At 43.5% G+C, this 12,974-nt stretch overlaps 1 protein-coding gene across 7 annotated transcripts in view; it reads right to left on the bottom strand.

Moving 5' to 3' along the window:
- ppfibp1b (PPFIA binding protein 1b) overlaps nt 1-12,974 on the bottom strand; it is a 246,275-nt gene that overhangs the window by 130,599 nt on the left and 102,702 nt on the right. For all 7 annotated transcript variants that reach the window (XM_073059796.1, XM_073059800.1, XM_073059797.1 and 4 more), the window contains exon 4: nt 8,673-8,759. In XM_073059796.1, the coding sequence (XP_072915897.1) occupies nt 8,673-8,759 (87 nt within the window). The remainder of the gene's footprint in view (nt 1-8,672; nt 8,760-12,974) is intronic.

The following is a 12,974-nucleotide window of genomic DNA, read 5'->3' as shown; positions in this document are numbered from 1 at the left end:
TTACCAGGATGTCTCTGAGCGGCTGCAGGACATTCTGGAATGGGAGGGTGAACAGCCAGTGGTCGTGGTGCACATAGGTACCAACGATATAGGTAAAAAATGGGATGAGGTCCTACAAGGTGAATTTAGGGAGTTAGGAGATAAACTAAAAAGTAGGACCACAAAGGTAATAATCTCTGGATTACTACCAGTGCCACGTGCTAGTCAGAGTAGAAATAGGAGGATATTTCAGATGAATACGTGGCTTGAAAAATGGTGCAAGGGGGAGGGATTCAAATTTCTGGGGCATTGGAACCAGTTCTGGGGGAGGTGGGACCGCTATAAACAGGACGGTCTGCACCTGGGCTGGACTGGAACCAATGTCCTAGGGGGAGTGTTTGCTACTGCTGTTCAGGAGGCTTTAAACTAATGTGGCAGGGGGATGGGAACAAGTGCAGAGAGACAGAGGGGTGTAAAATGAGGGTAGAAGCAAAAAGTAGTAAGGTGAAAAGTAAAAGTGGCAGGCAGGCAAATCCAGGGCAAAAAGCAAGAAGGGCCATTCTTCAACATAATTGTATAAGGGCCAAGAGTGTTGTAAAAACAAGCCTGAAGGCTTTGTGTGTCAATGCAAGGAGCATTCGTAACAAGGTGGATGAATTGAATGTGCAGATAGTTATTAATGAATATGATATAGTTGGGATCACAGAGACATGGCTCCAGGGTGACCAAGGATGGGAGCTCAACATCCAGGGATATTCAATATTCAGGAGGGATAGACAGGAAAGAAAAGGAGGTGGGGTAGCATTGCTGATTAGAGAGGAGATTAATGCAATAGAAAGGAAGGACATTAGCCTGGAGGATGTGGAATCAATATGGGTAGAGCTGCATAACACTAAGGGGCAGAAAATGCTGGTGGGAGTTGTGTACAGGCCACCTAACAGTAGTAGTGAGGTTGGGGATGGCATTAAACAGGAAATTAGAAATGCGTGCAATAAAGGAACAGTAGTTATAATGGGTGACTTCAATCTACATATAGATTGGATGAACCAAATTGGTAAGGGTGCTGAGGAAGAGGATTTCTTGGAATGTATGCAGGATGGTTTTCTGAACCAACATGTCGAGGAACCAACTAGAGAGCAGGCCATTCTAGATTGGGTATTGAGCAATGAGGAAGGGTTAGTTAGCAATCTTGTCGTGCGAGGCCCCTTGGGTAAGAGTGACCATAAAATGGTGGAATTCTTCATTAAGATGAAGAGTGACATAGTTAATTCAGAAACAAAGGTTATGAACTTAAAGAAGGGTAACTTTGAAGGTATGAGACGTGAATTAGCTAAGATAGACTGGCAAATGATACTTAAAGGATTGACGGTGGATATGCAATGGCAAGCATTTAAAGATCGCATGGATGAACTACAACAATTGTTCATCTCAGTTTGGCAAAAGAATAAACCAGAGAAGGTAGTGCACCCGTGGCTGACAAGGGAAATTAGGGATAGTATCAAGTCCAAAAAAGAAACATAAATTAGCACAAAAAAAAAAGCGGCACACCAGAGGACTGGGAGCAATTCAGAGACCAGCAGAGGAGGACAAAGGGCTTAATTAGGAAAGGGAAAAAAGATTATGAGAGAAAGCTGGCAAGGAACATAAAAACTGACTGTAAAAGCTTTTATAGATATGTGAAAAGAAAAAGATTGGTCAAGACAAATGTAGGTCCTTTACAGTCAGAAACAGGTGAATTGATCATAGGGAACAAAGACATGGCAGACCAATTGAATAACTACTTTGGTTCTGTCTTCACTAAGGAGGACATAAATAATCTTCCAGAAATAGTAGGGGACCGAGGGTCTAGTGAGATGGAGGAACTGAGGGAAATACATGTTAGTAGGGAAGTGGTGTTAGGTAAATTGAAGGGATTAAAGGCAGATAAATCCCCAGGGCCAGATGGTCTGCATCCCAGAGTGCTTAAGGAAGTAGCCCAAGAAATAGTGGATGCATTAGTTATAATTTTTCAAAACTCCTTAAGATTCTGGATTAGTTCCTGAGGATTGGAGGGTGGTTAATGTAACCCCACTTTTTAAAAAAAGGAGGGAGAGAGAAACCGGGGAATTATAGACCGGTGAGTCTGACATCGGTGGTGGGGAAAATGCTAGAGTCGGTTATCAAAGATGTGATAATAGCACAGTTGGAAAGAGGTGAAATCATTGGACAAAGTCAGCATGGATTTGTGAAAGGAAAATCATGTCTGACGAATCTTATAGAATTTTTTGAAGATGTAACTAGTAGAGTGGATAGGGGAGAGCCAGTGGATGTGGTATATTTAGATTTTCAAAAGGCTTTTGACAAGGTCCCACGCAGGAGATTAGTGTGCAAACTTAAAGCACACGGTATTGGGGGTATGGTATTGATGTGGATAGAGAATTGGTTGGCAGACAGGAAGCAAAGAGTGGGAGTAAACAGGACCTTTTCAGAATGGCAGGCAGTGACTAGTGGGGTACCGCAAGGCTCAGTGCTGGGGGCCCAGTTGTTTACAATATATATTAATGATTTAGACGAGGGAATTAAATGCAGCATCTCCAAGTTTGCGGATGACACGAAGCTGGGCGGCGGTGTTAGCTGTGAGGAGGATGCTAAGAGGATGCAGGGTGACTTGGATAGGTTAGGTGAGTGGGCAAATTCATGGCAGATGCAATTTAATGTGGATAAATGTGAGGTTATCCACTTTGGTGGCAAGAACAGGAAAACAGATTATTATCTGAATGGTGGCTGATTAGGAAAAGGGGAGGTGCAGCGAGACCTGGGTGTCATTGTACACCAGTCATTGAAGGTGGGCATGCAGGTACAGCAGGTGGTGAAAAAGGCAAATGGTATGTTGGTATTCATTGCAAAAGGATTCGAGTACAGGAGCAGGGAGGTTCTACTGCAGTTGTATAAGGCCTTGGTGAGACCGCACCTAGAATATCGTGTGCAGTTTTGGTCCCCTAATCTGAGGAAAGACATTCTTGCCATAGAGGGAGTACAGAGAAGGTTCACCAGATTGATTCCTGGGATGGCAGGACTTTCATATGAAGAAAGACTGGATCGACTAGGCTTATACTCACTGGAATTTAGAAGATTGAGGGGGGATCTTATTGAAATGAATAAAATTCTAAGGGGATTGGACAGGCTAGATGCAGGAAGATTGCTTCCGATGTTGGGGAAAGTCCAGAACGAGGGGTCACAGTTTAAGGATAAAGGGGAAGCCTTTTAGGACCGAGATGAGGAAAAACTTCTTCACACAGAGAGTGGTGAATCTGTGGAATTCTCTGCCACAGGAAACAGTTGAGGGCGGTTCATTGGCTATATTTAAGAGGAAGTTAGATATAGCCCTTGTGGCTAAAGGGATCAGGGGGTATGGAGAGAAAGCAGGTACAGGGTTCTGAGTTGGATGATCAGCCATGATCATACTGAGTGGCGGTGCAGGCTCGAAGGGCCGAATGGCCTACTCCTGCACCTTTCACTTAATAATAAGTTCGTTTATTGTCATTTGACAATAAATACAGTATATACAACCGAATAAAATCACATTTCTCTAGATCACAGTGCACCCGCACAACATACATGACACACAGAACAAAAACCAAAGTATTATACTATACATAAAAGATAATTCAAAATACCTGTAGAAAAGGGTAGCACAGGTAAACACCAAACAGCTCACTGTCCTAGTGACAAGACCTCCGTTATGACAGAGCATTCATTAGTTTCACAGTCTGGGGGAAGAAGCTGTTAACCAGTGTAGCAGCCCTAGTTTTGAAGATCTGTATCTCCCTCCTGACGGTAGTGGGTCAGAGATTGTGGGATAGGTGGTAGGGATCCTCAGCAATGCTTCAGACCCTTCGTCTACAATGCTCCCAGTAAATGTCTCAGATGGGGAGGAGAGAGGAGACCCTGATGATCCTCTCGGCAGTCTTTACTCTACTCTGTAGGGTCTTGTAGTCCAATGTTTTGCAGCCTTTGTACCACACAATAATGCAGCCAGATAGGAAACTATCCATGGTGCTCCTGTAGAAAGTCGTTAGAATGGGGAGGGCTAGGCCGAGAAAAGAGCGATGTACTCAAACTCCTCAGACTCGAAGGAGAGGAGGAGACGTTGAGTCCAGGTTAGATCGTCCATTATGTGCACACCAAGGAATTCAGTGCTCTTCACAGCAGAGCAACTGATATGCAATGGCTAGTGGTCGACCTGTCGTCCACACTGAGACTCAGGTTGTTGTTCTCACACCGCTTGACTGGACTCTCTACCTCCTCTTTGTGTATCAACTCATCGTTATTTCTGATGAGACCAACCACTGTAGTATCATCAACGACTTAATACTGTTGAGGTGAATCTGGCAGTCTAGTCTTGAGTCAACAGCGTGAACAGCAGGAGACTGAGTAAACAACCCGGGGGAGTGGGGGGCACCAGTGATCAGCATGATGTAACTTGAGATGTTGCTGCCAACTCAGACAGATTGGGGTCTTCTAGTTAAGAAGTCCAAAACACAGCATATCATGTGGTTACTAAATTACGTAGTCTTATAGCTATAAAATGTAGCTTGTAAAGCATGTCTAAAAACTTACACCAATTTGTTATCATAAACATAAACTTTATTCATGTTAAGATACAAGATTGTTTAATGTCATTTTCAGTACGCAAGTGAAAATGAGAACAAAGTATTTGTTACTTGGCTCTGATGCAGCACCAAAAACAAAAAAAAACACAATAAGATAAGGAACACAATAATAATTTTAAAAAGCAATAAATATACAAGATAACGAATACATAGATTGTATGCCATAGGGCACTAGGTACAGGATCATCTGTACACAAGGTGACCGACAGGAAATGACAGGGCTAGTGGTGTCTGGGGGTGTGGAGGGGTGGGTTAGTACCTGGAGATGTTACCACTTGAGGAAAGTAACTACTTTTGAGTCTGGTGGTCCTAGCTTGGATGTTGCATTGTCCTCCCTGATGGGAGTGGGACAAGCTATCCGTGAGCAGGGTGGGTGAGATGTTTCATACTGCTGGCCTTTTTCAGGCACCTTTCGGTATTAAGAGTTAATGTAAACAACTTCACAGTGTGGTGGAAGAATCAAATTCTCATCATGTTTTATAAGTACTTAGGAGTACCCTAACCTCTGATCTTAGAGAGCATGCAAAAGAGTGGGTAATTTCTAAAAGAGATGAGGGGCAAGTTGTTTTTTTTGGGGGTAAACAGTGTGGTGGGTGCCTTGAATACATTGTGTGGGTTGGTGGTAGAGGCAGATACATCAGAGACTTCTTAAGAGACATTGGATAGGCACATGAATGTGAGAAAAATGGAAGGAGTTTGTGCATTGTGCACTCAAAGGGGATTAGTTAGGTTGCCACTTGATTACTAATTTAATTGGATCAGCCAACATTGTGGGCAGAAAAGTCCGATCCTGTACTGTTCTATGCAACTTTGAAGGCAATTGATTTACATTTCTTTATTATTGTCATGTATACTGAGATACAATGAAAAGCTTGTTTGCGCACCACCCAGACAGATCATGCCAAATTTGTGTATATCAAGGTAGTCAAAAGAAAACAATAAAATATAGCAGGGACAGCAAAAGTTCAGTGAGGTAGGCAAGCTCTCAACAGTTCTTCACCATATGAGAACTCCATCCAAAAGCCTGTCAACAGTGATGGAAACTCCCCTCAAGTCTGGTGGGATGTGCTATAAAGTGGGATTAGTTTCAGATACAAGTATAGAAACTGCTGGAAACACTCAGATCAGCAGCAAGAGAAATGCTTAATTTTCATGTGTTACGCCTGTGCCCAACTCTGAGGGGCCGAAGGGTATAGAGTAGCCCCCTCCTTTTTGAGAATCGCAAGATCGCTATTAATTCAGGTCAGGAGACCCAGGAAATGAGAGAGAGACGCAGAATCCACAGGGGGTTTGGAATGTCCTGGCCCCTCAACGATACAAAGCCACGGGAAACGGCCATTGTCTCTTGGAGACAGAATTGTGTATTGAGCACTGTGCTATTCATCGACGTCCTCAAGGAATGAGCAACGTGGGCTGGTTGGGGGGATGGCATCCTCCCCAACCTGATTGACATCTGAGACCCAGTGAGTAACAATAAAAGAGGGTCTGGGGAACAACCCCTTTCAGACGCACCAGGAGAAACGCTATAAGTCCCGTGACAGCATTTAATAGCGACAGCCGGTGGAGGGCCCACGTGTGTCCTTTCCCGTTGCCCCGGGATTGGAGCCCTACCACGGAAGACGGCTTAGCTAAGGAAGAGATCACCACCGACACCATTTCGAAGGATCGACATCATAACAAGGGAAAACGGGCAAGTTCTAAACCCCGTCTCTCTCTCCAACCAAAAGCTGTAGCCGAAATGAACTTGAGTGACTTTTATACTTCCATCGGACAATACATTATCCCCTAGACAACGATAGAGCTATTTCTTATTGATTATTATTATACCCGCGCTTTTAAATTTAGCATTGACGACGTATATTATCTGTATGTTTGCATTGATATTATTTTTGTGTATTTTTATCAATAAATACTGTTAAAAATAGTACCATCAGACTTCAACGGACCTCTCTATCATTGCTGGTAAGTGACCCAGTTACGGGGTACGTAACACATGTTATAGACACCACAAGCTTGAGACGACAAAGTTCCTTGATGTGCAGATAACAGACAATCGAATCTGGACCCATAACACCACAGCATTAGTCAAGGCACAGCAGCATTTACACTTTGAGGAGATTGAGGCGTGCAAGGCTCCCCACCCCCATTCCAACAATTTTCTTCAGGGGCACCATTGAGAGTGTCCTGTGTGGTTCAGAAGCTGCAAGGCATCAGATTGCAGGACCCTAAACAGGAGAGTATGAACTGCTGAGACGATCATCGGGGTCTTTCTCCACCCATTGATGACATTTGCCTGGAGCATAGACAAAGGGCTTGAAGCATTGTTGAGGACCCCTACCTCCCATCCCACAATCTCTTTGACCCATTACTGTCAATAAGCTGGTACAGGAGCTTCAGGACTAGGACTGCCAGATAACTTCGCTCAGGCTGTGAGACTAATGAATACCCTGTCACCATCGGTGTTTTAACACTAGAACAGCAAGCTGTTTACTCGTGCTGCACACTACATGCATTTTGAATTTAAAAAAAAAAATCTTATTTATGGTAATATTTTGTTCCATGTGCTATGTATGATTTCTCTGTAACAGCCTGGTTAGGCTTTTACAGCTAATACTGTAGGGCATTTCACTTAATAGTTTTCTGTAGAAGCAATGCATCCTGCTGGTAGTGCTTGGGTTACCATTAAAGATGAGGGGCTTTGTCAGCTTAGGAATGTTGGGTCAGCCATCAGGTTGATGGAATTGGGAGAAGGTTCTACAGAAAGCTGGGTGGAGAGGTTTTGTGATGGATTCTAAAGGGGTCGAGGTCCTTTCTCAGTGGGAGATGGAGAGACGATCGAGAAATCCGGTGTTAGGATTTGATCCAACCGGAATGTGTGATTCAATACACATACACACACACACATACATTTGTACACATACATATATAGAGCACATAAAACATACACATACATACATTGCCCCGAGTTTAAACTTACGTGCAGGAGATATTAATAATGTAAGTTAACTATTTATCTTTGATGGTGGCAGTTTTTAAATTCCATTGGTTTTGTACTGTTACGAATGTGCCGCAACTCTGAGGGGCTGAAGGGTACAAAGTCGCCCCCTCCTTTTTGAGAATCACAAGATCGCTATTAATTCGGGTCTGGGACCCAGGAAATGAGAGAGAATCCACAAGGTTTGGAATGTGTCCTGGCCTCAGCGAAACAAAACCGCTGATAACGGCTATTGTTGCTTGGAGACGGAATTGTGTATTGAGTACTGTACTATTCATTGAAGCCCCTCAGGGGACAACCAGAGTGGGCTGGTTGAGGGATTGCATCATCCCAACCTGACTGACATCTGAGACCCTGTGAGTAAGGATAAAAGAGGGTCTGAGGAACAACCCCTTTAGACGCACCAGGAGAAACGCTAGAAATCCCGTGACAGCGTTTAATAGCGCCAGCCGGTGGGGGCTCGCGTGTGTCCTTCCCTTGCCTGGGATTGGCAGGCTCACCACGGAAGAACGGCTTAGCTAAAGGAGAGGCCACAAGTGAACAGCCACACTAACGAGACTCCGACGGATCGAAATCATAAAAGGAATTGGCAAGTTTTTCTCCAAATTTCTCTCTCTCTCTCTTCAACCATTGCAAACCCAGCGGTCCCCAAAGGCTGCAGCCTGCATGAACTGAGTGACTTTGAAATTTCCATCGGACAATACATTATCCCCTAGACAACGACAGAGCTTATTTCTTATTGATTATTATTATACCCGCACTTTTAGGTTAAGTATTGACGATGTATATTATCCGTATATTTGCACTGATATTATTTTTGTGTATTTTTACTAATAAATACTGTTAAAAATAGTATCATCAGACTTCAACGGACGTCTCCATCTTTGCTGGTAAGTGACCCAGTTACGGGGTTCGTAACAGTACTGACCTAACATAATGTATCAAACTGTCACTGTCTGTTTAAAGTGACCTGTAGAATAAAATAAATTGTGTAAATATATCACCTTGCCAACAATAGTTATCAAATTACGTAATTTTTTACTTACTTGCAAAACCAGTGATTCCTTATCACCTTCCAGGCGTGCTAGCCGATCTTGGTATGCATCGCCAGAGACAGAGATGTGGCCATTTGTCTGTTAAAAACCAAGATTAGAGAAGTAAATTTAACTCCTTTCAGTTGTAATACATCAGATTTATCACACTCTATAGTCACTGCTTTGCTGGGAAGAGAATGCTTAAACAGTAGGAGAAAGCATTAAGCTGCAACTGCGACTTTATTGTCCTTTTTGAGAAGTGGCTAACAGAGGTTGAGACAATTTCCAGTGATAAACAGAAAGAAGGGTTGGGATGGGTTGGGGGAGGAGAGGGGAGCAGGTGGTACTAACCTTGTCAAACAAACAATAGTGTCTAAACAGAAAAAGATTAATAATCTGAAGATGAATAATTTTCAAAATGTTGAAAAATACTGATAAAACCCAGAAAATGACTAGGATTTCTCTCTGGGTGATGCTTATTGCAGCTAGGAAGGACAGCTAGAGTAACGCTTTACAGTGTCAGCAATTGGGGTTCAATTCCTGCCACTGTCTGTAAGGAGTTTTAACGTTCTCCCTCTGACCGTTTGGGTTTCCTCCAGGTTCTCTGGTTTCCTCCCACATTCCAAAGACGTATGAATTAGGGCAAGCAAGTTGTGGTCATGCTAGGTTGGCACCAGAAGTGTGACAACACTTTCAGGCTGCTCCCAGCACATCCTTGGACTATAGGGTATTTGACACAAAGAATGCATTTCATTGTATGTTTCAATGTATACATGACAAATAAAGCTAATCTTGATTTTTTTTATATATCTTTTCACCAAGAACGCGAGTTCTCCTCCACTAAGACAGCAGACACAAGCATGCTATTATACACAACAAGCTCAAAGTATGCAATTGGGAGATCATTTGATATGGATCTCAATACTCCACATAGCATAACAATTCAGAATTAGATCCTCTCTGGGCAGAATGCCACAAAGCAGATTCACAACAGAATAAGCAATTTGTCCAAACCTGCATTTAGTGTCCATCACACTAGATCGAGCAGGCGGTACAGAAGAGGCCCTTCAACCTTCATTATTGCCCTGACTTTTTAACCTAGTCTATGATCAATCTAACCCTTGCCTCTTACATACCCCTCCAGTTTTCTATCATACATGTGCCTATCTGGTACTGCATTTCACATATCCATCACTCTGTGGTAAAACTTGACCTCTGACGTTCCCCCATCACATTCAAATTAATGCCCTCCCCTACCCCCTGTACCAACACAGACTTCCCTGCCTTACATGGAGTAGATGCAGAGGGCGAGTCAGGCTGATCCCCCTGACCTGTTTCTCCAGCACTGTGTTACACAAAACTAAACTACATCTATTTTAATGCAAGGCAGATGAGTTTAAAGCGTTCATTAACACAAGGGACTACTATTGCCACCACTGAAAACCACTTCCTAAGATTGAGGCAAACCCCCCACCCCACCCCATTTTAACTGCGTTTTTCAGTAAAAGTGTCTTGACAAGTTTCATCTCCATCTGGTATGGAAACAGTCGATCATCAGGCCAATAGTCCCTGCAAAGGTCTGTGAGAATAGCTGAGGGGGTCATGGGAGTCTTCCTACCATCCATCGGAGTCATTTATCAGAAGTGCTACGTACACAGGGCCCTTAGTATTAGTAAGGATCCCACCAATCTATCCAGCATTCTCTTTGACTTTCTACCATCAGGCAGGAGACGCCAATGCATAAAATCAAGAATGGTCAGGAATGGGGAAACAGTTTCTTCCCCCAGGGCTTCTCAGCCCTCTGCCACATCGTATTCGAAGTGTCACCTCAAGTTATAAGGGAAAGTGAGCCGGAGATAGATGGGAACTACAAGGAGTTAGTCACCCCGAGGCTGCAGAGTTAGACAAGTGGGTGACTGTTAGGGAAGGGATGGGAAGAGCTCAGAGAGTAGAGAGCACCCCTGTGGCCGTCCCCTTCAGTAATTGTTCTATTGTTTTGGATGCTGTTGAGAGAGGAGACCTGACAGAGGATGATCATGGTGATCGGGTCTCTGGTACTGAGCCTGGTTCCGTGGTGCAGAAGGGAGAGAAGATGATGAGGAATGCGGTAGTCATAGGGGATTCTACAGCGAGGGGAACAGACAGGAGGTTCTGTCAGCCTGATAGAGATACCCACACGGTGAGTTGCCTCCCAGGTGCCAGGGTACAGGATGTCTCGGATCAGGTGCAGAGTATTCTGAAGGCAGAGGATGAACAGCCAGAAGTCTTGGTACACATTGGTACCAATGACATGCGTAGAAAAAGGGAGGAGATCCTGAAGAGAGAATTCAGGGAGTTGGGCAGGAAGCTGAAAAGCAGGACCTCCAGGGTGGTAATCTCAGGATTGCTGCCTGTGCCACGTGCTAACGAGCACAAGAATAGCATGATCAGGCATATTAATTCATGGCTGAGAGACTGGTGTAGGGGGCAGGGCTTCAGATTCCTAGATCTTTGGGGCCTCTTCTGGGGGACGTATGACCTGTTAAGAAAAAGGGATGGGTTACACCTGAACCCAAAGGGGTTCAATATCCTAGCAAGCAGGTTTAATAGAGCTGTCAGGGAGGGTTTAAACTAATTTGGGAATGGGAGTGACTGGGCTGAGGAGGAGGAAAACAAATAAATCAAAGATAGAGTGCAACAGAGATGACAGAAAGGACAAGAAGGAGTTGAGGCATAATCACAGCCAGTGGGATGACTTACAGGGCAATAGAGGAGTGGTGCAGTTAAAGTAGAAAGCAACAAATACTGGACTGAAAGTTTTATAATTGAATGCACTCAGCATAAGGAATGATCTTGAAATTCAGCTACAGATTGGCAAGTATGAAAAAGAGATGACATAGGATCGGAAGGTGTAGAGTATCTATGGGTTGAGTTAAGAAATGGCAAGGGTAAAAGGACCCTAATGGCAGTTGTATACAGGCTTCCAAACAGCAGCCAAGATGTGGATTACAAATTACAGCAGGAGATAGAAAAGGCTTGTCAGAAGGGCAATGTCATGATAATCGTTAGGGATTTTAACATGAAAGTGGATTGGGAAATTCAGGCCAGTACTGGATCTCAAGAAAGAGAATTTATAAAATGACCAAGGGATGGCTTTTTAGAACAGCTTACTGTTGAGCCCACGATGGGATCGGCTGTGCTGGATTGGGTGTTCTGCAATGATCCGGAGGTGATAGAGAGCTTAAGGTTAAGGAACCCTTAGGGTCCCATATGATCACAATATGATTGAGTTCACTTTGAAATCTGTGAAGGAGAAACTAAATTCCAATGTGTCAGTATTTCAGTGGAATAAAGGAAATTACAAAGGTATGAGAGGGGAACTGGCCAAGGTTGACTGGAAAGAGACAATAACAGGAAGGACAGCAGAGCAGCAATGGCTGGAGCCAAAATAAAAGCAAAAACAGGGCATACAAGGAAGCCAAAGCTAGTGGGAAGATAGAGGATTGGGAAGCTGATAAAAACTTACAGAAGGCAACTAAGAAAGTCATTAGGAAGGAAAAGATGAACTATGAAAGGAAGCTGGTGACTAATATCAAAGAAGATACTAAAAGCTTTTTTTCAGTATATAAGGGGTAAAAGAGTTGAGGGTAGATATAGGACCAATAGAAAGTTACACTGGAGATATTGTAATGAGAAACACAGATGGCAGAGGAACTGAATGTGTATTTTGCATCAGACTTCACAGTGGAAGACATTTACAGTATATCGGACATTCAAGAGTGTCAGGGAAGTGAAGTATGTACAGTGCAAATTACGATTGAGAAAGTGCTCAAGAAGCTTAATGCTCTGTGGGTGGATAAATCACCTGGACCTGATAGAATGCACCTTCGGGTTCTGAAGGAAGTAGCTGGAGAGATTGCAGAGGCATTAAAAATGGACTTTCAAGAATCGATACATTCTGGCATTGTACTGGATGACTGGAAAATTGCAAACGTCACTCTGCTATTTAAAAAGGGTGGGAGGCAGCAGAAAGGAAACTAAAGACCTGTTATCCTGACATCAGTGGTTGGTAAGTTGTTAGACTTGATTGTTAGGGATGATATTATGGAGTACCTGGAGGCACCTGACAAGATAGGCTAAAGCCAGCATGGTTTCCTGAAAGGAAAATCCTGCCTGACTAACCTACTGCAATCTTTTGAGGAAATTACAAGCAGGTCATGCACTTTGGTAGAAGAAATAAACGGGCAGACTATTATTTAGATGGGGAGAGAATTCAAAATGCGGAGATGCAAAGGGACTTGGGAGTCCTTGTGCAGCATACCCTAAATGTTAACC

This window comes from Hemitrygon akajei, chromosome 10 (genome assembly GCF_048418815.1).
Source record: "Hemitrygon akajei chromosome 10, sHemAka1.3, whole genome shotgun sequence".
Taxonomy (NCBI): domain Eukaryota; kingdom Metazoa; phylum Chordata; class Chondrichthyes; order Myliobatiformes; family Dasyatidae; genus Hemitrygon; species Hemitrygon akajei.
This window is presented reverse-complemented; position numbering and strand designations above follow the sequence as displayed.